The 26447-nt window shown below is 30.8% G+C and overlaps 1 protein-coding gene across 2 annotated transcripts in view; it reads left to right on the top strand.

The window, feature by feature from the left end:
- The first annotated feature begins 306 nt into the window (after nucleotides 1-306).
- LOC130443109 (homeobox protein Hox-C4a) overlaps nucleotides 307-26447 on the top strand; it is an 86839-nt gene continuing 60698 nt past the window's right edge. For both annotated transcript variants that reach the window (XM_056777579.1, XM_056777578.1), the window contains exon 1: nucleotides 307-1599. In XM_056777579.1, the coding sequence (XP_056633557.1) occupies nucleotides 876-1599 (724 nt within the window). In that variant the 5' untranslated portion in view covers nucleotides 307-875. The remainder of the gene's footprint in view (nucleotides 1600-26447) is intronic.

Below are 26447 nucleotides of genomic sequence, written 5' to 3'. Positions count from 1 at the left end.
TAAAACCATCTAAAAATCTACTTCAACGACAGATACATTCACTTCTTCAATAACTCTTTTTCTTTTCAATTAATCCTTACCTATACATCGGCTACTTTTTCATCAAAAGATCAAAAACTCCCGAGAGACTTACATCGGAAAAGAAGTAAAGAGCATTTTTTCGTTCTCTGTTTCTCCCACGAGATCAAAAAGAAGGCCGCTGTGTAAGAGAAAGGTAAAACTGCCTCGATAAGTGCCAACAAAATAAAGTGGGAGGAGTTAAGTGTTTCCTAATCCAATCCTTCTTTATATCTCTACCTCTACTTCAGTTCAATTGAAACACTCGACCAGAGCGGTTACTGAGAACTATTGCATAAAACGGAGTTTCATTGTCATTTCATATACTTAGTTGTGTGCGGCAATATAATTAACGTTAAGGTGAATATTTTGTTAAACATTAATTTCCAGTACCAGTAAAGTAAAATTTTGTGTCGACACGTATGTAAAATTTAATGTGGTTACAGATAAAAACATTTTTAATTTAATGTATATATTTAATATTAAATTTATTGTTTAAAGACTTGTAAACAGCAAAGTGTATAAAACATAAAACATTGTTAGTAACTCCCGCGTGTTGGGGCCTTTCCCACTCAGGCGCCAGCCAGCCGTCATCCATCATGAAGAGTGACGTCACGAACTGCTATTGGCCTTCCGTTCGTCACGTGGTTAGTTAATTCTTCTCTGTGGGCGTTAACAGTGCTCGGTGTAAGAGAGACAAACATATAGTAGGGGATTGGAAAAAAGAACTCCAATGTAATACCTAGTACGTTATAAGTCCCCACCGTAAACTCTGGCGAAACTTATAGAGATTTTACCGTAGAGCTTCAGAAAAATTAATGATCATGAGTTCGTTTTTAATGAACCCCGTTTCTGGAGCTTTACCGTCGAGTTATCAACAAGCCCAGCATATATCTGGTGGTGTTGTAGTTGATCCTAAATTTCCACCAAGTGAAGAATACAGTCAGAATAGTTACATACCTTCACCTACGGATAATTTTTTTGGTAACCATCATTTAAATCAGCCTCAGCATCATCTGCAATATGGGTATCACAACCATCATCAAGCTACATCTTACGGATCGAGCGGAATGCCCTTATCTGGCGCTGGATACGGTACTTATGGTAACTATTATCATCATCAATTACATCATGCGCCACCTATACATTCCCATCAAATTCGACCGCCCATACAACTACACGAAACTCAACAAAATCTCGTTAATTGTGGATCAATACCAAATAGTCTCAATCAACCCCCGAATTCCACGAACATTTTACAAAATATTTCGGACATTACGACAAATGTTACGCAACCCAGTGATGTGAACTCTAGTGTGTGCAGTCCTGCATCGGTAGGACATGGACAAGAATCAAGGGGTTCTCCCCCTGGACATTCATTGCAGGAATTAGGACTAAGATTAGAGGATAATGTGTCTGACGAACCTGACGATATTGACGATCAGGGCAGTTCGACAAATAATGACGAGGAAGAGGACGACGACGGAGACGGTGATAGACCGATATATCCCTGGATGAAAAAGGTTCATGTCGCTGGAGCTTGTAAGTAAATAAAAAATATGAAATTTCTAATTGTAAATAGTCAGTAAAAATTTATAAACAATAATGTACATATACTGTTAATTGAACTTTATTTTTTCAAAGCATTGTTTTCGGTTTTCTACAAGGAATGATATGCAAATTTATGAACAGTGTAGATATGTATCTATATGAATTGGTTTGAAACATTGTTCTCAATCACCATTCCTTCTTCGTGCCATATATCTTCTAGACACTTTTTTATCACCTTTCACTTCATCTACAATTCAAAATGCTATTTTGAAATCGATATTCTTCCAAGTATATACTACTTCACGTGATAAACTTTTTTTTCATAATTGAGTATTGTATCAGTATGATCTCTATAATTCTTAATTTTCTAGATATAGCACATCTCAAGATTATTGGGAAATCTCTTCAATAATTATGCAAGCATTCAAATTGAGTATTTCTACTTTTGAAAGAGCGATTTCAGAACTATTTTGCTTGCATTTTTTTCTATTATACTTTCGCTAAGCTCTAGTTTTCTATATTTTTTTACTAGCTTGATGAATGGAAAATTCGAGTTTCAAATTAGGTATGAATATGAAACACTTATATTTTGACAGTACTGAAAAAGACTATACAAGCACAAATTTGCACGGTCGAGTACTATTATTTAGAAATATATTCTATTAGATTATTAGTGAAAATTTTACGACGATATAATTAAAATAGTTATGCAGCAATCTTGAGGCACAGAAATATGTCTATGTTTCATTCTCTTGTATTCTTTTGTCCTTATCCTGATTTTTAGATGACCTCCATTGTGCAGGTACTACAAAAAATTGCGGACAATCAGTTAATTATTTATTAGCATTATGTAACCACTTTTATTTATGTTTCTTTTCTATCTTAGCAAATCATTTTGCCGTTTTATTGCTATCCATTGTAAGTTGTTATTACATTCTTTTACCCGCTTTGCTTCATTGTTTGTTTGTTTGTTCGTGAGAGTCCGCCATTTCGCGACACAATTTTGAAACACATACTTGAAACAAATGTATTGTTTGTACCTGATATACTATTTTCAGTAAAATGCTGATTTTACTCACATTACTTGATTAAAATGACTTTAATTTTCACGTGAAAATTGGGATTTTTCGCAATTCCTGTAGCTTTTAGTTTAGTATCAAAACGATTTAATAATATATACATTTTCTTACCATTTCAATGCATAATATTTTAACTAATTTCATTTTTGCAGATTCTGCATTGGATTTAGTTTATTTCTATTCAATGGTTTCCATCTTATTTCCTTACTACCATTATTTTTGTTTTGAAGGGATTCATTTTCGTTATCTATCACAAATTTACACTACTTCAGTATTCCTATATTCTCTTTGTAGTTGCTGAACCTTTGTTTATACTTCTTTGAATACATTATCTATTATCATTCTCATTTTACCCTTCTTCGGTCTTTGTTTATTGTTTCATAAATGCTTTAATATTATCTTTTAATTGAATTCAGACTTTATATTAATGTGGATTTCTCAGTTTTCTTATCATGAAATACTGTCAAACGCTTTTAGAAGATCTCTAACTTAATGTGTATTGTTTTCTTTATTATTTGTCACGATTCTGTCGGTTTCCCTGACAATATCATACAATTTTTCATATTATATACCTACTTTTCAATATTTCTACATTTTCTATTCACCTCATCCCTTTAGAACAATTTATTTGACAAAAGTTATCTTTATCCTCAACAACATCAGTATTGTAAGGCGGTGCTTCAGCTCTTCCTAGCCTTTATACCGTTTGTTTGGAGCACAATAAAAATATGGATTGCAAATTTTGGCCAATATTGCCTTGTGAATATTCATTTTACTACAAAAAAGTTCTTAGTCTTCAAAGATCTGAAGGTTTTGTGTAATTTATTGTATTATTATCAATAATTGTTAAGATGCTGTCAATATATTTTCATAGTTGGAGAAAATTAATTAAATACGAAACATGTTTTCATTCCGCTAATTTCGGAATTATTGAATATTACCTATAAAATTTGTCTTGGCTGTGCTGAACTGTTTGTTGTGATCCCTCTACTGGTTTGCTTTCGTTTGTTTCTGGAAAAAATTATGTTCCCTGTAGGCCTACCATTAGACCATATTTTTCTTCTGATTAATGTTCAACTGCTACCATTATTATCTCAATATCATTATTTCTATTGAATAGACCCGCATTTGAAAGAACGCACATTTAAAAGGGTTAACCAAGTTGAATTTGTATTCTAAATATATATTTAATGAAGTCTGCCGATTCAATTAACTTTTTTCAAAAATAATTTCTTTTCTTCTCCATGGTTATCAAAAATGCCAAGTTTTCTTTTGCAAAAGTTAGAACCAGAAAAACAGTACCTTTTAAGATATGATTATACCTACCTGTGCTATTCATGAAGAACTTGATCTTCATGATTTAGTTTTAAAGTTTCTTCATTTTCTTCATAGATTCATCAAGATCATTCCTTGTAAAATTTTCCATAATTGTCATAATATGACATCTGGAATGGCTGAATAGATTCTACTCTTATCTCTTCAGATTTCTATCGACCAATCTGTAATCAACTGGACTGTTTAATAGATTCTCTTTGAATCCTTTTTAGCCACATAAAAAATTTAATATATCATACTCCTCGGGGTCTTTCTATGCTCCACTTTGTTTTTCAACGTTTCTTTATCTAACCATTCATCTGTGCTTTACGTGTGCTACCCATTGCCAACTAAACTTCGGTTTTTCCTTTTGAGCAAGATGTATTTAAGACACAACACAATTTTTAGAATCATCAACCGTGCCATATTTTACTAAGTGGTATACATCAGACAACAGACCAACTCTTCTCTAAACAAATTTTTGCGGTATGTCTTTATACTTCGTAAACATTCTTGTCAAGTTTTATAAATCCAATTTAGTGTGTCCTCAACTTTTATTACGGTTAGAATAAATTTACAACGCAAGTAATGGCAGCATATGGAATTGAAGTTATTTGTTCAGTCTGTTTAATAGTAGGATTTTCAGCCTATCGCCATAATATGGGTTCAGTCTTCCAACCAGATTTAAAATAAGATTTGTCATGTGTATCTTTATGACGAAAAATATTTCACATTATCACATTCAAAAATTAAAAGCAATGATGGATTTTATTCCAGTGCCATAGAAAAATGTTTGTAATGACGTGATATACAAATACAAAAAGAAATTTGAACAGTCCTTATGTCGGGAATGTCAGAGGTGAGGCGTTGGTTGTACACATTTATACAGAGATATATCTTTCAAAATTAGTTCATTTCATTAATTCCAATGGCAAAATAATATTTTGGCCCAATCTAGCCTCAGGATTAGAGGATTAGAGTCTCACGAAAGAAATTCATTCTTCAAATGTTTACCTAGCTTATCCCATTGAAGAATTTTGGGCGAAATTGATTAGAAAAGTATGTGATAAGCCAAAAATGAGCAACAGCTTCGACGTAGAATATTTAAGAAAATTCACGAAATCGACATCGTTTAGTATTTGATGCAACGCGTTAAGTAAAAAATTACGCACAATTGTAGAAAATGGCCCTTCACGTATAATTTAAATTGTGCTTCTTGTTAAAAAAGTGCTCAATAAATGTATTGTCAACATTAATTTGTTGTTTCATAATAGCACTACAATATTTTCATAATATATTTTTTACATATCTTACTTTTCAGGACCATATGTTTGGTTTTCTCAACCAAATATAGAAACTCCACATTTACCACATTTCAAAATATTACTATTATTTTTTCACGTAGCTCCATTGTTTGTTAATCGTCGTAATATCGCGACACAATTTGTATGTGAAATTTTGGATACTTAAACAGCTCAAACATTTTTCAACCTTAAAACACTTAAAATGGATCAAAATAAAATTTAAGTTCAGTTTCTGGTGAACAACAGTCATTTGTGAGCAAATTTGTACAGCCTACACTGAAGGCACTTTTACGTACTTTGGCTAGATTCCTTGACAGGCGTCAACAACGGAGCAGACTGATATTTTTCATATAGAATGTGCAATTTGTATGGGAAATTGAGCAGTAACTTTGTTTGTATCTTGACCAGAATTATTCTATTTAACTTTAACTTTTTTACAACTTAAAAAGCAAATTCTAATCATTTAAATGATGTATTACATAGGGAAAATGATCAAAAAATTCATATTTCTACGGTCACTTTTGAAAATGATAGATTGCACACTTATTTTTACATAAGAAAGTAACTTATTTCACACATGTACAAAAAAATAACAAAACATACATGTATTGAAATGCTTCTTTTTCTAATGTAATATATATGGTCTCGAACGATGAGCAAAAGGCTAAATTTAAGAAGAATGATAAAATAGATAATAAGATTTTTTTAAGGTTATTTTAGTGTTTACAATAAAAATTGAAAGTTGTGATTTGTGTTCAAATACATACTAGTGTCTGCAAGATAATTTAAACGTTAAAATTAAGTGTTATCACTATTACTAGATAATGTATAAAGTAGTTTAATGAAAATTACTATTGCAAAATAAAAAATATTTTGTAGGATTTATTAACATGTGTTTATACACTTTTCAGCACATGTGTTGAAATACCTTTCACTTCTCAATTGTTTAATTGAATTTCTTATTTAAAAATACTTTTTTTGGAGTCATAGGGAAAATAATGTACACAACTCGTTAGAAAGTGTATTTTGCACTCGATACGTTTCAGCACTCGCCGCTACGTGGCTCATGCAAAACAGTAACTAAAGCGAAATGTATCACATTTTCAAACTAATCCAGTACGATGAAGTGAATTTTTTTTAATTAGAATATTCCAATATATTCTGGTCCACTATTGCACTAATCTATCATCATTTCTGAATATTTTCGTATTATAAATTTAGTGGTTGGAAAAAACACCCAAGAAGATTTTAAAAAGAATATAAATATATCTAATTTATCACTATGCCTAAACCCAGTCTAAAAATATTTAGAAAGAAATTTTTCTTCTCAAAAATCTAAACTTCAAATACGCCGTTCAGCAATCGATTATTCTAAACGCAGACTCTTGTTGAACACAATGCTTTAAGCATCACCAATTTATAACCTTTTATTTGGTTAATGGCTGCGATTTGTAACCTAGTACAGACGGTGACCTTCGAAGCACTGTTTACATCTATCAAATAAACATCCTATTGTCACAAATAAACTAAGGGACCTCTTTAAGTGGCTGTTAAATATGCCGAATAACGTTTTAGTAGTGTTAAAAATAACGCTGTTTGACTGTTGTGGCTCAACAATCTATTTCAAGGGGCCAAGAGACAAATCACTAGCTATCAATTTTGTGAAGATCCGAAGACATCTAAAAAGAACACACATGATACAATAGAAAAAAGGAATTTTATTTGGAGCTATAAATACAAATTTCAGTGTATTATACCATATTGAAAATATCGTTAAACTTCACATGATTGATATCAGAATATGACCCTAAGATGTCTGGATGCAAAATCGGATTAGACTACAAATAGAGATAGTTAAAAATATGATTCATATTCTATATGGTTTTGCGATATCTGGAATATTTTTGAAATGTAATATTTTCAGATCGGCCAGATATTGAGAGCTACTTCATTTTTTAGATAACTTTTTTCCCTGATATATAATATACGAGGGCTATTTGACGGAAAAGTAACTTTCCGAAGGTTGACAACACTTTCGCTACGATTATTAGATTTTTAATTTTCGCCACGCTTCTGATGTCAATTGTCAGTAGTATTCAACATTTAAAATGGAATTCGTATATGACAAAGATACTTGCAAGATGAGTACGTCGATTGCTTGATTTTGACCAAAAACTTGCTCGCTTTAAAAATCCAATTGAATGTTTGAATATCTTGAAAGAATATCTTTGAGATTTTTTTATTAGAAATATCAAAGTAGTTGAAACTTGCTTACAATTGATAGAGCGGTGTTCCAGCTTCCCGAAGTAGTTGAGGAAATAAAATTTTGTAATTGATATTTTATTTTTTGCATTACTTAACCGTGTCTTGATTATCAAATCATTGTCTTTTGAGCGGTGTTTTCAGCACAGGGAGCTATTCGAATCTGTGCAAAAGCTGGAGAAGATGTACCACTTGGTGCTTTGTTAGATATTTTTTTCAGGTGGTAAAGCAAAACTATTCAAACGTAACATTTTTTTAATAACCTTTCTGATGTAAAATACCTTTAGAATTAATTAAGAGTTTAACAATGTATTTACTTCGCTCCGAACTTGACGTACTTTTTTATCTTGTCTGTGCTTGTAATGCGATCTATTTCTGGATCAGTCATAATGTCAATTCACCTGTCACTTATTATATGTAAAATGAGAAAAACTGTCAAGAAACCCATGCCGTTCAAGAAATATCCACTCATGCACATGCCCATAAACGAGTTGGTAAAGACCCTGGGCAAAAGAGATCAGTTCGAGATTTCGACACAGAAGTTTATTTTGTGACTTGCTTCGAGCAACAGATATGTGAAATAATTGCAGAATTCTCAATATTCAGCCTACTAATGAAAATAAAGAATATGGTATACTTAAGGCTTTCATTATTACTTGATATATAGAGTGGATATTGTTTTTTGAGTTTCTTCAAATATTTGATATACCATTATTATCACTTTCCACATCAAGTATTTCAAATTTAGATTTTTATATGTTATATGTTTTGTACCTCTATAACTTTCAATAGTAACAGAAGCTATTAAAATTATAGTATAAGCATCGGTTTTTCACTGGAAAATATAGCACTAAAGAGCTACTGAAGTTATTATGTCCAAAATAAAATTTATTATTGTTAGATAGGGTTTTTGATAGTAGTTATCGTAATTGATGTTACGAAGTACGTTAGCTGTATCTTCTAATATGATTTTTGTGAAAATAACTTCTTGTTTCAGTATTTTAGATAAAAATATCATTAGTAACTTCAAATAATCATATACTAATTTCTATAATGTTTTGAAACATGCCAAAAAAAACTCGAAATGTTTGTGCTTTGTGCAATTCCATCTCGACTATTCCGATGGGCTTGAGAGTTCCTTCGATATTTACGAGTTGTATGAAGGAAAAAACATTCCAAAAGTTCCAGAGTAATGAGGCAGGATAGTGATAGTAAAATTGGCACTTGCGTATGGGGACAAGTCTAAATAAATCGAAACTAACATAAATTCGACATTACACTTTATCAGTGATGTAAAGCTGAGCAAACGGAGGCAACTGTACATCCAACAGAAAGTGCTACAAAATCAATAGTGCAAAAAAACTTATTCAATTTATATATGGAAGAGTAGAGATATGTCGTGATAACTCATTTCTCATACTATATGTTTTGTATATAGGAGGTTAAGTAGATAAATACAATAGTTTTTTTTATACTTTAATTTTCGAGCTAAGATGAACTCGATTAACGTAAGCAATTTACGCATTTTACAATCTTTGTATACTCATTAGCAATGATGATAGTATATTGAAAAAATAAGACCGAAAGATTCGAAATAAAAAAAGAACAGAAGAGACATCAAGGGATTGCCAAATCTGCTTAAGATAACAAAACAATAGATAAGGATGAAGCTAGTGTAGATAAAACCAAAGCAGTGTATACTTTCGATTAATAGCAATGTCTACCTATTCCTAATTTACATAAGTACATCAGTAGCATTTTATAAGCGACAACTTTGGACCTATAATGTGACCTTGCATGAGTGTTTGTGAAAGGCAACTATATGCTACATGTGGCAAGCAGCTACATTTGGCAGAGGTGCTAACCAAATTGTCTTTTGTTTATATAGGAAGCTATCGTGATTGGATGATGATATGAGGGAGGCCATACTAGATTCTGATATCTGCGGAGATCAGAATAATAATTCCCATGTTGTCATAATATTTATAAATCTGATCCAGCACTATTTCAATGATAAATCATAAATTTTTAGTTCTTAGACATACTAAGATGGAATGTCATACGGACTATTTATTCTATTCGCGAAAATTACGAAGTAAGCGACATTTGTTAATTTTCTTCAAAACTTTAATAGAGATTTTCAACAAAGCCAGAATACGAACTAATTTTGTTATTTTATAAATATTATTTGAAATTTTAGTCTAAATAGTAAAATAATATGCCGGTACAAAATGCTTTTCTGGGATAAAAACAAACACCCATCTACTTCGAAAACAATTAAAACTTGGTAAAAGTTGTAGTGTACAAACGTACTAGTCTTATTCAAGTAGCTTATAAAACTCTTGTCAACATTTTTGGTAGCACGTGTTCGCAGAATCTGCAGTTGACGTCCTCTGCATATCGTGTTAAGGGGGTATTTAACGGGGTAGTGACCTGTCAGTAAATATATCTTTTAAATGATTTTAGACCTGGAATGTTTCTCCAGTAAGACTTCCTCCGATTTTTTAGTCATATGTTCAGTTATTGATGATGCATATGGTGAGGCCACAGTAGGGCTCTGGTCCAAGGTATGCAGTCGTTGCCCCCCTTTTTTTACCAAGGCTGTTTTAACTAAGACAGCGCAGCTCATTTTATGAGTTTATGGATCTCAGATATTCATTTTTGTTCATTCATTCATTCATTGTATAGAAAACATAAACTTATTTTCTGAAAAAAAAATATGGTTTGATTACACAAGCTCTTCTATAAATACTACCATCAAAATATTGCAAAATTTTTGATAGCTACTTTCTCAAAACAAGTATTTTTGAGATGTCTCCTTTTCAATGCGCAAAAGCAAATTCTTCCCAGAATTTTTATGGTATTGAATTCAAACTAAGCTCAAACCAAAAAATTGAGTTAAAAAAGTTATTAGAAATTGAGATTAATGCCCTGAATAATCGGCAACAAGCAAATTCATGAAATTGATGTATTTGGAAAAATTTCTTTTGAAAAAATATGAATAAGCTTGACTCAATTTTATATTTTTTAATCGTTCAATGACATTATTCTATTAGCTGTGACTCAGCACAAAATACTAATTCGCTTAATACATTTCGAGTCTAACTACCGTGTTCATTACTATTAAACAGCCGTTATATATATTAAAAGTTTATCAATAATTTGTTATATATTCAATAAAAAGCTTGAACACCAATGACACAATCATTAACGAGTGGGTTTCATTTTGACTGACTTTAGAACATGAAGTTAATTGGTAAAAATCATATACTTATTTAGAAAACGAACTACTAAGTATAGAAAATATGATGTTAAGACAAAATTTGCGAGTGAAATAAACGCACTATATCATTAATCAATCAATTTTACTCCATTTTTTCAACGGATGCTATAAGATACCTTTCCATAAGTACAAAATGGAGAATTTCCCCGATATATTCGCCATTACACTAATAGATATTTTTTCATTGTTATTATAATACAACTAATTTCATGAACTGTCGAATGCTAGTTGAGGTGCATTCTTTTTCTTAAAATACTTTCTTAGTTTATTTTAAAGAGTTATCCAGAAAATCCAAACCATCAATATTATGGTACTCAATACTGAGGAGTACCACAATGATTAAAAACTGTATTGATAGATATATCAAGATATGGAAACATAATCAAATGTTTGGAATAAAAATAGTGAAAAACCGCAATTCCTTAAGAAATACAACAATTTCTACAAGATGAACTTGATGAATAGATGATGTTAGAATAGATGAATACTTCGCCTGTTTTGATTAGATTACTAGATATTATAACCAAAATTGTGTGCAATTTTACAACTACAGGAGCATTCTATCAAATAAACAAAATTATGCTTAGCTTCGATCATGTACAGACCAGAAGAACTTTGTTTAAATTACTAAAATGACAAATGTACAAAATAGCCCGTGGAAAAGAAATAAATTTTGAACCATGGCTGAAGGTTAAGTAAAATACCTGACAATTACTACTTTTATATACAAGCCACTGTTTCCAAAGATCGTCTGCAATTCTTTTAGATAATGCAATTTTTTTTAAATAATGGAGTAGCAGGTCTTTTAGCCCTGAAATGCCTTAAGAGTTGAAAACACAGCAGTGTGCTAATTCTTATATAGATAGGCTCTATGGCTAATATAAAGGAAATATCCAAGTACAGCAAAATCGATTCAATCTTTAGCACTACTAGAACCTGAGTACAACAATGAATACAACTTCGACTTTGATTAGCATTTCAAAATGTGTTGGAGTTATAAAGAAATCCATACCAAAATTGTTAATTAATACAGGGTGTTTCTAAACTCATGCAACAAAATTCGTGAGATGTTTGCTCGTATGAGTACAGCAAAATCGATTCAGTCTCTAGCCACTAGAACCTGAGTACGCCAATTAATACAACTTCGACCTCTCCTATAATAAAATTGAAGTAAGCAGCACTAGAAAAATTGCCAACATCCTAAATATAAGCCATTCATCCATATTCCTACCTCATCCAATGGGCTCCAGGTCTTTTTCTAGAGATTTTTCTTGGCAAGCTATATTTTGTGAACGGTTATCTATTATAAATTTTCACGTATGGGCAGATGAGAATATCCATTATCAAAATGGTTTTTCAGTAAACGTATGAATTGGTATTGTAAGCAATAACTTAATCGGGCTATATTTTCTGCCACGGCCATTAAATGGAATTTCTTACACCAATTTTTTCGAAAATGATCTCTCTAAACTTTAAGACATCGCAATTATCATCAGATAAAACATGTGGTTCATGCACATTAGTACTCCAGTACATTTAAGTCGAACTGTTAGGCAAAATTTAGATGCAACATATTCCAACCGTTGATTAAGGAGGGCTCCAGCATTGGCCTCCTCGATCTTCAAAGTTAAATTTAAATTCCTATGATTCCTCTTAATGAGATTACAGTATTCAAATAGCGTGTGACACAATAAGAAATGCATCTCAAATCTTTGAAAGTGTATGGCAATACATGATACGTAGACTACGTTAAAGTATTTTGGCTAGAGGTGGTTATTTCATGCATTTATTATGAATTGTATTACATTCCACATCTTTATTGTTTTCTATCCAATTTATAAAACAAATTATAAATTGGGAAAAAATTAAAAATAACAACTCTTTCTAAATATGGATCTTGAATTATAATTTTACTTCAAAGAACTTTATCTTAAAAAAGAGTTTTGATATGAAATAAAGTGTAAGATTTACAAATTTCTCCTCCGTTTTTCTGAGTTGTACAATAAACAATTATTTTGAAAAATAGATATAAATAGATATAATATATGCAATCTTCTTTCTACTTAAAACTGGTATTCATTTTATGTTTAATATTTGGATTGAAAGCATAGATGGCGTCATATCTTCAGAAAACTTACATGCCCAGAAAACAAAATCATTCATAACGGTTTCAATTTTTTTTAATCACCCTTTTCATTTGCAATCTTTGAAGTAATCAGATTAAGCAAATTGGTTGTTACAATCAACAAGACATGTAGGAAATCGTCCAGAGAGGATTTCCTCTTATTCACAATTTAACATGAATTATTCATTTGGGTATTGAGGACAATGATGAGCTTATTACTAAATTTTTGAGACTTTTCAAGTCCAATAGTTCGAAAATCTAAGGTTAGTCAAATGTGTAATATCTTTTTAGCCTTCGCCGAATGTGTAGTACCATTAGGTTTCTTGCCATATTGTTGACGCTTTTTGAAAATGTGTGTTCTCCAGTTAACTAAGTCTGCTATCCTTAAGTATTTGATGTGCACATGATTTTGTAAAATATAACTCTTCTCAAAAATAGTGGGAAAAGCCTTACAGCATTACCAAGATCTCTCATGAATGCTTTCCTAACAATTTCTTATCTGACAGAATGAACAAACAAATCAATAACATTATTTAAAGTAATTAAGGAACTCATAATACATTTGACGCTTGTATAGTGTACAATTTTGTTCTAGATATAATCGACATCTTTACTGATAATAGGAAATGAACAATTTGTGTTTTTCTGAATAATTCTTAATTAATTAACTTTTAATGGAAAAGATATCGTTTATTTTTTTTCGAGACATATATTCTCTCAAATCATGGTAGTTTGGTCAACACAAATATATTGGTGAGACTAAAAACAGTTTACTCGAATATTGAGCAATAAGTTTATTCAATTAGTGGTTGTTTTTTTATTGGTATTAGCTAACTGGAAACAACTAGATCAGACTCGTAGTTTTATTTTGTCCAATGGAAGCGATAGTGTTTACAAATTTCACAAAAATGGAGAAAAGACAACATCCGTCGAAAATTCTATACTCGTTTTTGGAAGGGACATCGTATAGAAAAATCAAAGTGCATTTGGATGGTATATGGCGACGGTTAAAAATTGGTTTAAATAACTTCAACCCAGAAAACGGCCACCAAGGTGGATAATTTGTCAAAAAACTATCACGTAATAACAGACTGTCGATCTTAGCAAGGTAGCTGAGACAAAAATAGCATCAATTATATTTTGCATGAAATTTTCGGAAGAAGAAAACTGTCGGCATGTTATGTGTAGCGTTTGCTGGAAAACCACTTCCGAGCAATGTGTGATGCCGTCTAATCACAATTCGAAGATATTTTTGCGCTTTTGACGAAACATAGATCTACTGGTACACCGGGACCAAGTAGAATTCACCCGAACGTGCCCCTCCGCCTTCGCAAGAGCCAAATTGATCGAATTGCTCTCCAATTCACAGTATTCTTCAGATTTGGCTCTGTACAAGTATTACCAATTCTGAAAATTCACTCACCGGGCAGAAGTTCAAATCGAATGAGCAGGTGACGAAAGTGATGACAGCAGACTTAGAGAAAATGTAGTTTTCAGACGAGTTAGAGGAGGTTGAACATCGCTGGGTTAATAGTATCAAATTAAAATGAATCTTTATTCAAAAATATATCGATATTTCCAGTCTCCTTAAAAAACAGATATAGCTCATGATACATATCAAATATATCAAAATACGAGCTGATTGTGAGTTGCACAGAGACATTTTTTAGGGTAGGTGTTTATGTATTTATGAGAAAATATATAAGCAAATATGATCTTATATTTGCTCTTAAGTATAGAAAGATAATATAGAAAAATAACCAAGCAAAATCAATATTAATGGATGAACATAGTGAAAGTTTAAGTTAAAATTTATAACGACACTTTTCAATGAGAATCGGGTTCAAGCCATTTGTGCCACACGGCTAATTCCGCCCAGTTAACTTGCTCATAAAATATGTTTTATTAGCAGATTTACTGAATACCGTTCCCAAATCTTGTTATTTTACTGAAAAACATTGACAGTGAAAAAGTGAATCGTGAACCAAAATTAAAAAAAATGTTTGAACTATGTATCTGCTCAAGATCTTTTATCAGAAAATTTACACAGAAATCCATAATTCATTGGGTTCTCTAACCCGTGAAAGACTCATTATCACGTTCGTCTGCTACTATTACTAACGAGTTCAAAGTACATCAATTTTTTTGTAATTTTTGTTGGTTACATATGAAAAATGTGACAATAAACAAAGAACTGGCAGAAAATCTGTATATAAATCCTATTTAGAAGCCTTTCATGAAGATTCATTATCTTGTCAATCGTACTTCCACTCTAGTGCCCCTACAATATTTCCTACTGCTTTTAAAAACTGAAACTGCATTATGTCGTTCAACCCTACGGAGATATTGATCCATATTGCAACTGTAGAGTGATGAAAGCTACTCGAATTAAAAATGAAAAATAAAACGAGTATATATAATCGAACTTCGTGTAAGAAAGAACACACCCAAATTTCTTTACTTGAAAATTTTAGGTATAAAAGTTTATAGCCAAAATAAGATGAGAAAATTATGAAATGATGTGAAGTGCATCATTACACAATTGAAATAGTATGACTTGACTTGATAATGTGAAAATGTTCTTGCTTTAACTCCATTCGAAAGAATTTTCTAAATATAGTACTTACAGTTCTGTCTCAATCCAAATATAAATATAAAGTTGTAGTTATAGAGAACTTTTCTCATGTTTATGAAAATAACCTCAGTTATTGCTATTTTGCGTTTTATCTCCACACCTGGATCCAGTTAGATCCAGTAAGGAGCCCAAATAAGAGTTTTAGATAGGTTTGTAAAACTTGCACGATTATAAATATTTATCTATAAGAGTTAGACACTCCATACTATGCATGAATTGTCTCATATTTAATAAATAAATTTCAATACTCTATTGATTTTAAAATATATTAGTAACAAACAACAGAAACCGTTACTGAAATGAATCGAAATTACTGATACTGTAAATGTACTCTTGCAAACTTACATAAGCATATCACGATTTAGATGAAGATAACTTAACGACGAAATAATGTATTGTATTAAGCAAAGTAAAGAAGAATAAGAGAATTCATATTGCATAGTTTTTAAATTGCAATAAAACGTTTTTCGTGATCATCATAAAAGACGAACTTTATAATGTGAAAAGATAATGTCTGAAAATGAAAGTACGCTCGAAGCAGGCTGTCAAAACAAATTCGTACTAATATAAGTGAGTCTAATATCGTTATTTATCTGAAATTACTACAATTTCGAAATGTATTGAAATTATGTGTACGTAATCCAAGTAGAACTGATACTCATATTCTGGTCCGAATATAATTATTGAGATCAGCTCTAATTATAGAAAGATTTTGAAATTATTTTATTTAAAATACCCAACATTATTTTATATAATTGAGGTTTTGGGAAAATTTGGCAAGATTAGGAATCTTGTAAAGAAGTCACTTCATAAAAAGATTTATGTTCCTGTTGAACGGAAAAATTTTATTTCAAACATATGGCGTTAATCTAAACAAGCTTCTTCAAAAAATAAGTAGGAAATTATTATACATTATTAATATTTTCTGTTACTGTGGACTAGAGTACACAACTTGCTCTGAGAAAGGTAAACTTATGTTATACAGACCGCACTAATGGCTACACCGACCACGGCTCAGCTTGCTGCAAAAACTAAACAACCACTTGAAGTCACACATCTGCGTAGACGGTACTATTGTCATAATTAAAAATGATTGCCAAATCAAATCTTATTCTGAAATTCTACAAGGCATTCAATGGCCTGGCTAGCGAAAGGCCGGTAGGATCCATTAACAATTTATTGATATAATTTTCTAATAACTGGATCGGAGCCATTTAATGTCATTCTAATTGTGTTGCCACTCCGAAGGAAACTATGAAGCACATCTTTGAGCTCTTATTAATAGTCGAAGAAATTCCTAGTGCTAGAAACTTACAATTCTTGCAATTAAGCTGGGGCGAGATTGACGAAGGAAGCCTTCTCATTCTTAGTAATAGTAGAGAACAAACAAAATAACTGGGGATTTTAAGCATAAACAAAAAGCAAAATGTTTTGATAATAAGTCGCTTCAATGTGTCTGATTTTTCAACACTGGAAAGGAAACAAGAGTACAAGCTTCATGGAGAATTGTACGGTTTTGATCGCACAACTGGTCTTGTGTGAGTTTGCTTGTTTAGTTTTTGATAGAGCTCCGTTTTTCAAATTTCTCCAGCAGGTTTAATAGAGAATAGGTTTTATTTATTTGATTGGAAGCACTTGTTCAAATACTGGCAAGCTGAAATAAAGTTAACTGAAAATAATTGTTCAAACTAAGAATAATCTCTTATCATTATATTCTAAGTTCTAAATACAACCCAATCTCATCAAATTATCCATATATATCCCTAATATAATTTTAAAACAATTGATAAAATTAATTTAAAAAACCTTTAAATAATTCTAAATAGATGTCTTTTTATCCATAATATGTTATTCGTTGCCGTGATTATTATCATGAAAGCATCCTATGTAGGCGATTCAATTATTATTGCTAATTTTTTTAAATAGTTATATCATCTTTGAATATATTTAGCTACTGCAAAGTTGTTTAAAAAAGAAAATGGAACAAGAGTTGCGTCTAAAGGACATTTCCATATAAACGTACAGCGTGAAACAAAAATGTTATACTCAAAATTGTTTGAACACTAGCGGGCTTAAGAACCACCCAAGTATGTAAAACTAGTAAAACGGCTGACACAATAATAAAATTTTTGTTATCAATTGATATACCATCCGAAAGCACCTGGTGTATATTGTTTGGACTATGTTTGTTTCAAAAGTATCATTCCCACCTTCATGTCAAAACTTTTGAGCGTTGTCCGCGGAGCACGGGTCTAATAAGCATTCTCGAACTCTTTGATGTATGGTATTACTTCGAGAATAGCGTGTATTGATATTTTGATCTTGTTTTGATAGTATTAGTTAAACGAGTTTGCATCAAGTTTTGTTCCATGGGTTTATTGCTATGATCCAGAAATAGAGCGACATTCTTCACGGTGTTAGAGCAAAGTGAAGACAATTTTGACTGTTATCTTTGATTGGAATTGTACACCATGAACATGCTCTTAGGTGTTACATGACCTCTAAAGAATACTACGTTGAAGTATTGAAAAAATTACGTGACAGCTTTCGAATGGTCTAATTGGGTTGCCTAAGTATGAGACTGCTCCGTAGAATACAGAAGTAGCTAGATCAAAAATACCTCTCAGAACATCGCGTCGACGACAAGGAGACAATTAAAACTAATACAAAGAATGTACTGGAGTCAATTTCAAAAATTAAACTCCAAGACTTTCGAAAGAAATGGAAACATTGCAGCGTGTTATTGAGTTACTACTCTGACTGATGTGATATACGAGACAATAAAGAGTAATACTAATAAGTACATATGGAGGTAGACTTCATACTTTTAGGATGAATCTTGTCTACATAGAATTGTAAAAACTGAATTTTAACTATTGTGAAAATCTGTCATTGAGAGAATTCAGAAAAAGCTCTATTAGTTCCAACTCTGGAGCTGCCTGTTGAAATTTTCAAATTTTTATGTGTTACACCATCAGAGCCATTGACTAAAAATCCCATTAAAATCTGAAGCTGCTAGATGTTCCTCATCACTATACCGTAAATGCGTGGAATAGAGAACTCTGCAAAATTTATGATATGTGAAATATTCTTCTCACTTAATTATATATAACTTCAGTTAGAAATACTTTGTAGTTTACTAAGAATATAGTCAAATAATGTCCCACTGTCCATTATAATAGTGACCAAGCATGATTAATTAATATTCTCTGAATATTATCCATTAAAATGGTACTTAATTTCAACATATTTCTATGTAATAATTACAACGTTAATTAATAACACATTGCACTCCCAAACACGGTTACATGAGATAAGTGTGTCACCATTAACATTTTTATAAATGATTGATAATACGAGTATCCAACGGTGATAATTGTTATACAACATTTTTAATAGATATGATCACATTTATTCGTATAGTATTTAATTCAGTAGCAAAAGTAGGCATATAAATAAAATAAATGTCACACCAAATAAATTATACGCCCTTTTGTACCGTCTATCCATTCAACTATTGCCTGAAATTCATTAATTGTAGTTGGCATAACCTTATTAACTCTGGTAGCAAAAGAAAAGACAGAATTATTTCGAATGATGGATAGTTATTAATCGAAAAAAAACTAATACTGATAAAGTAGTATTCAAATTATAACTAATACATAATTACAAAATATATAAGAGGAATAGAATAAACTGATTATTATTATTATTAGGTGCGACGGAAACTTGGTGGAAGATAATTGTGATTGTAGAGTTTGGGAATAAAAATAATTTCATGAATAAATTTTTATTAAATCTTCCAATGTTGATAAAACATCATAGGCAAAAACATCAATAACCATCGAGAAATTTGATTCTATTTAAGGGGTAACATAATATAATGGAGGAAATCACGAGTTGGTTCCTACACTAGTTTTTTGTTCAAATTCTCTGTTGTAATGGCAGTGACTAGATGACGGTGAAACTAATGCCCTTACATACAAAAAAATTTTTCATTTTTGAGTTGTAAGCCTTCAAAGTTTTACAGGGACAACTTGTACAATCTAAAGATAGCAAACATGAACTTTCTAACCAACAGAAAGGTAATCTTTGTTGAATTCGATAAAATTTATTGTTTAGGAGATATGTAGATTTCTAGATTGTTGTACATGCCGAGGAAGACATTCGCCATAAAGAGACATTCTGAAAAAAATTATTATAAATTTTTATTATTTATTGGAAACACTTACAGGAGGTTTAAAACACAATCAATCATTTCTGATCCCAAAACTAGCGTAAGCAAAATGTCATAACAATTTAACGCAACAACGACAACTATTCATAAGATTCTCTAGGAGCAGCTTCTTCACCCCTTTCACATCCAGAGAGTGCATGACGTGGAAATAGAGGATTATGCAGCAAGACTGGCCTACTCTCGTTGATTTCTAGATAAACAACGGGTTGATATTATAGTTGTTGGAAAAGTACTGTTTACTGTTGAAGCTGGTTTCACACGAGACGGTTGTATTAATTCGAACAAAGAATCAGCATCGATTTTGTGTTAATGTGTAAACAGGATTAGTGCGTATTAATTTAGTAGGTCCATATTTTTTTGTCAACAATATTTAAAATTAAAATCATGTAAGAAACATCATTTCTAGGATGTGGATTGAATGAGGAGGTCAATTTTCATGCATTGAATATAATGGATTAATTTTTCCGGGATATTTCAAGAGCTTGATATATGCAATACTGGTAAATACAAGGAACGAAATGATCGATAGAATAAACTTCCATTGTGATGCTATAAGGCAGAATCTTGGAATGAAGATTACTTTTCAGTTAAAAAAATTATTGAGAGTTCCTTTTTGCTAATTTTAGATTGTACTGGCTGTCCCTGTAAATATTACGGATTGTTAACCATTGGGCATGAGCTGCCCTAGTCTTCAGATAGTAGTGTAGAACTATTTATTCCATCAAACATACTACTTGGACATACGTTATCATCCATCAAAAATTCATAATGTTCGAATATATAATTTAGAAAATATAATTAAATACGTACTCTGCCATATTTTAAAAGTGTTCCGTTTATATGTCTAGCATTCTGATAATAAGCACACCATTCTGAAGTCTCCAATAACTTTCCGTTTGAAATCCATTTATTCAGTTCAAGTTTAGATTATTTAAACGCAGTCCAAAATTTTCGTTTAAATTTACGGAATATGCCAACGAATGAATGAATTGTTTTAACCATGATGATGATGATACTTTGTTGAATGTCTTAAGTCATTGGGATCTCAAAAGTTAATGAGTTGTGTTACTTTTTGTTCTGATTCAATGAAGAAATTGGAATGTATGAATACAGATAATAGATACTCATACGGCTTTACAAATATAAGTAACAAAATAATCCATAACGATAAAACGTAATGACAATAATTGGACGTGAAAATTGTTTTTTCAAAATAATACATTTTCGATGCTGAATTACATTTTTTATATATTTTTCCTTGTATGTTCATAATATATTGAGTAAATGCCATGTGCAAAAAATTATTATTTTTTTAGCGATGTTCTCTATCTTACATAATAATTACTCGTATATCATAAAACAAGTGATGACATTGCAGAATTTGATCTCCATTAATTTTCTAACGCTAAAAAATACTTAATCCCAGAGCTTAATATTTTACTTATCATAGACTATTAGCATAAAAAATAATTTTTTTAATTTATTATTTTTGATTGTTCCGTACATCATTGGATTCAATTTTGTAGTTGAACTTAGTACGTGATCAAAGATGATAGGTATCATTAATAGTAATAATATCGTCAAAGTGTCATAACAATTGTAGTACCCACATTCAAATGATGTTAATGTGACAATGTACTAATTGATTGCATAAAATAGCAATTAATAGATTTTACCAGTCACAAACATGAAACGTTTATTTTAGATACTATAAATCATTAGAGATACGGTCAGTGGCAATTTCACTTGAAATTAATTACAAAAAATATTGATGGTATGACAGAATTTTATTAACGACTTATAGGTAAAGTTGAAATAAGTACTTTTTCATCACAATATTGTTTAGGACAATAATTATAGATGTTACACACAACAAAAAAACGATATGACCTAGACATTAGAATGGAAATAATGAGTTAACTTCAAAGTAAAGTTTTTTCTTGGGAAAAAGTAAGAAATTCCAGATTTAATATTTGCATTCTTCCTATATTATAGAGTTTCTGGACACAATATTTATATTGGTTCGTAGATTGAGCAGAATTAGAATATATTTATTTGCAAATCTATTTTAACATTTCGCCTCTAGCTCGGAGTATTTTGTAAACGATATATTTCATTGTAATAACAAAATTATGATTAAAATGCACATACTTGGATTAAAACTATTTTGTAATTGCAACAAAATCCTCAAATAAACATTTGAGTGAAAATTATATTGAAATCAGTATAGTTGCTTTAGAAATTTTAATGAAATTCGAGGTATCTTGAAATAATTATTAGAATAAATTTTTATAAACTTAATTTTGTTAACCAATAATTGAAAGTATATTTTGTTTTATAAAAATCCTTCGATTGCTAATTTTGATATATTTCATAAGATTTTTATGTTTCTGAAATCAAATTTGATAGTAAACATTTTTTTCTGATTTCTAAATCTTGTGTAGTGATTCCTATATAATTTTTAGTACAACTTAAACATGATATGAGAGTTTTATAATATGTGATTGTTTTGTATGTTTAGATTTGTTCTTTATTTTAGGAAATAAGAGAGAGGAAGGAATTTTAGGTTTATGACATACATCCTGGTTCTGCTTTGCTAACTAATTCAAATTAAATAACTGAAAAATTATTGCGAGTTTTCTCCACCTAGTAATTCAAGCAAACTTATAACGAACTTCCATTCATAGAATTTCAAATTAAAAACTAGTAACTTCATGATACAACAATTATGCAGTATATCGCCCACACTTTTTACCATAGAATTGAGATAAGAAACATGGAAGGATAGTTATACTAGTAGAAGAAAATTTATTGTATCCACTGCAAACAATCATTTTTGGACTGAAAAATAAGACCTTGGGCTAAAAATGGAATGCGAAGTATAGATATTTGAAATAAATATGGCTAAAACTGAATACCTATGTATTAGAAAAGAGAAAATTATCAATAGCTACCTAGCCACAAAAGTACTATCTGGACTGCCAGCGATCAACATTCTGACTGAAGAAAAGAAAAGATGTTTTTTGTAAGTGGAAGGATTCGAAAAAAAAAATCAATTTTGTGAAAATTATAACCGGTACTAGTCCCATAAAGGAGATCATTTCATCAAGTTTTTATCATCATACTACATAAGCTCTACACCAATCAAATTATAAAATTATCCAAATAGCAAAAATTTAATGATAATAATAGCACATACTTATTTGAATAACATAGACTTCTTGTGAAGATTTCTTATTCAAAAATTAAATATAGACCGTTAAGTAGTTTATCATAGTTATCACATTCATACTGCTAGTGTAACTATGGATACATTTATTCGTCTGATTTCTCAACCTCTCATAAAAAATAACGAACTTTATAAAAATTGTGTTATACAATTCTCTATCAAATATGAAACAAATGATTGATAACTGAATATTACTAAGGTTACCTAATATTTATTCTTGGTGTATTGTAGATTCAAACAAGAATTTTTAATTTAGATGCTATAACGATAAGTTTAAGTGTATATTTTTCTTTCTTGTTCAATTTTCATATTTCAAGTATTCTATTTCATGAAATAGATACACTAAAACACAGTTTATACTAAGAAATAGGAATACAAGAACGTAGAATTATGCAAATCGATGCCTCTAAATTGTTAAGTTATCTTTTGTTTCAAATACAGAAACAAGAAGCAGTGACAATCCAATCTTAAAACACTGCATAGATTATTTAAAAAAGTGATAAAATTCCGAGATGGCTCGTAGTCACGAGACAGATTAGCGATTACCATACGTATTAAATTTGACTACCTTGACCTTGTTTCTACATCATAAATTCTTGTTATATCAATTAACCTCGATAAAACAATGAACATATCAGTATTATATGTCATCAGGATTAAACGTAAAAACAGTATAGGTATAGTTCTTCCATTATCAATTGCAGATTATAAAAACCAGTTTAGAACCCTTAGATACCTCATTTTATAAATTTATTATTTTCATAAACACTTTTAAAACTATCCACATCTTTGCGAGAAAGTATTCGTTAAAAGGCAATCGAATCGTATAAATTGGACGGCATTATACGCCGGTATTTAGACAGATGCACTTAATTGTAGTCCTACTTGAAAAAAATCATTATTATATCTCTTTCACTTGCTACAACTAAATAGTAAATTATAAAACGTGAATAGACGAGTAAAATGTAACCACCTGTAAGGGCGTTTGGTTTAAACAGGGTAGGTACCAGACGTGAACTGAGCCCTTTTTGCACCAAATTCTTTTTTTTCTGGATAATGAAATTACAAAGCAAAAACTATGAGGGAAAATTAATTCTTTGCATATAAAACGAAAGAAGAGAAACATTTCAGTTCCAGAGTATCTTTATATATAAGCATGGTAGTCAGAATCCACATACTCATCTTCTACTTTGATAACATTTTCAACACAGTTTTTCCAAAGCTTTTGGTAGTCTGCTACTAGAACATTCTTTATGAATTCTACAACGTCTTTACTCAGTTCTGGAGACTGATTACATTTTTGTAACTCTGATTTTACGTTTGCCCATATAAACTATAGGGTTAAATAAGCAATAGTAAGTAGTCTGAGAAGAGTGTGATCCTGTTCTTTGCACAGCTTGTCAATATAAAAAATATTCTCTAACTGTGGATCTTTAATAATAGTAATAGTAAGCTATTCTTTATTTGTTGGTCCTTTCTTACGATCGCTGTCAGGAATAGGAATATTTTTTTTTAGACATAAATGCTAAAATTTTACCTTTGTTACTACTATTATTTGGAATCTTAAATAGTTGCCGTGAGGGGTAAGATGCGTTGTCCATAACGATTTTAGCATGGGTTCCTTTTAGAACATGGCCCGTTCAAAAAGCAATTTTTCTCTAGAATTATTATGTGTATACTAGAACTTCTGTAATCTTTTATCTGACGCAAATATTCTTGTCGACATCGAACAATCTTTGACGATTCTGTTATTGCCATCCGTTTATTCAGTTTTTGGTGACACATGCTGACAAAACAATGTTTCTAAACTGGTATAATTGTATTCTGGATAATCTGCTACCTTTTGCTGTATTACTTCTAATTTCGCAACCCTGTTCTCCTTATATAAACTATAAATTGTCCGACGTATAAAAACTTGAGTAGCTTTGTCAATGATTTCAGTTTTTCTTTACATATTTTTCGGTTCTGCCTATGATCCACAGCAACCCCTGTCGTGAGCACTCGATAAATGGAAAATTTATTCACTCTAGTTAAATCAGCAATTCTTATTATGATTGCATTATCAGAATGCTGAATATTTTCCTTTTTCAAACATTCGATTATATTATGATACCTTGCTGTGTTTGTACATCTAAATTCATACCTGCCTTTATTCTCACTACACTGTGCAATTTTATTGTCTTCATTTGCTCATGGTCTAAAGAACATCATATTTCTATTTATTTAAAGAAATTTACGAATTAAATGAATCCCACCAAATGACACCACGGCTTATCGCAGACTGTCTGGCAGGAATATTTCTCTAGGAAATTGTAAATATACGGCAGCTTCGGCCAATAGAAATGCATTTATGTTTACGATTCGATGCTTTCATTGGTGGAGATGATGATCATCAAGTCCACGTGGACTGACGGATTGTTAGATGTTATTATAGGGGGAGAAACATTATTTTTCATCTCTTAATTTGGCATGAGTGCTTTCCGTATTTATGAAATATTGATTTTTCATCGCATAGTCTTCTATCATTGACATTGGAGAGATATACAGAGATTAGGTTAGCTGAGAGTGGTAATCCTTGGAATTTTTAAATATAGCTTCATAAATTTATCTGGACTTTTTTTTTGATTACTGCATTATGAATGGACGTTTCTTTGTTACATGATGCCCATAATATATCGACTTAATTTTAAAAAGGTTTATATAAGCAACAAATAATGAGCATTGTAAATTCTGGAAGTGAAGGGAGTGTAAATATTAAATTCTGAGTTATTAGAGCTTACAAAAGGAGGGAATTGATAATATTGCGAGAATTGGCAAACTAGAGAAACCAGAGGCAGAAGAAGGTTTATGATAACATAACGCGAGAAGGATACATATTGAATCTTAAGACAGTGAATAATTTATTTACTAAATGTTCTTGATTTTAGGTCTCTTCTGATTTAAAATTAGTTTTAATTATTTTTGAAAGATTGATGAAAAATTGACGTTTCGACTTAACTTCAGTCTTCACAAAATATATATGAAATTTGGTTAATTTGGTAAAAATAATTAATTTTGACGAAGACTTAAAAGTCAAAATGTCAATTTTTTTAACAATCTTTCAAAAATGACAAAAACTAATTTTAAAACAGAAGTGACCTAAAATCAAGAGCATTTAGAAGCATTAATATATCAAAAAGTCTGAGAAATTCAATAAATTTGTTTATTTTTTTCCTGGCGATTTTGAAAACTTACATTTTATTGATGTATTAAATTTTCAGCAACCGAAAACTATAGTAGACTCATGGTTCTTATTTCAAAACCTAATAAACACAATCACATTTCTCCGGGATTGAATACTCAATTTTTTTGAGAATACGAAGAAGTCAAAC

Source organism: Diorhabda sublineata, chromosome 4, assembly GCF_026230105.1.
Source record: "Diorhabda sublineata isolate icDioSubl1.1 chromosome 4, icDioSubl1.1, whole genome shotgun sequence".
NCBI classification, from domain to species: Eukaryota; Metazoa; Arthropoda; class Insecta; order Coleoptera; family Chrysomelidae; genus Diorhabda; species Diorhabda sublineata.
Note: the sequence above shows the minus strand (reverse complement) of the source record. Positions and strands in the feature narration are given on the sequence as shown.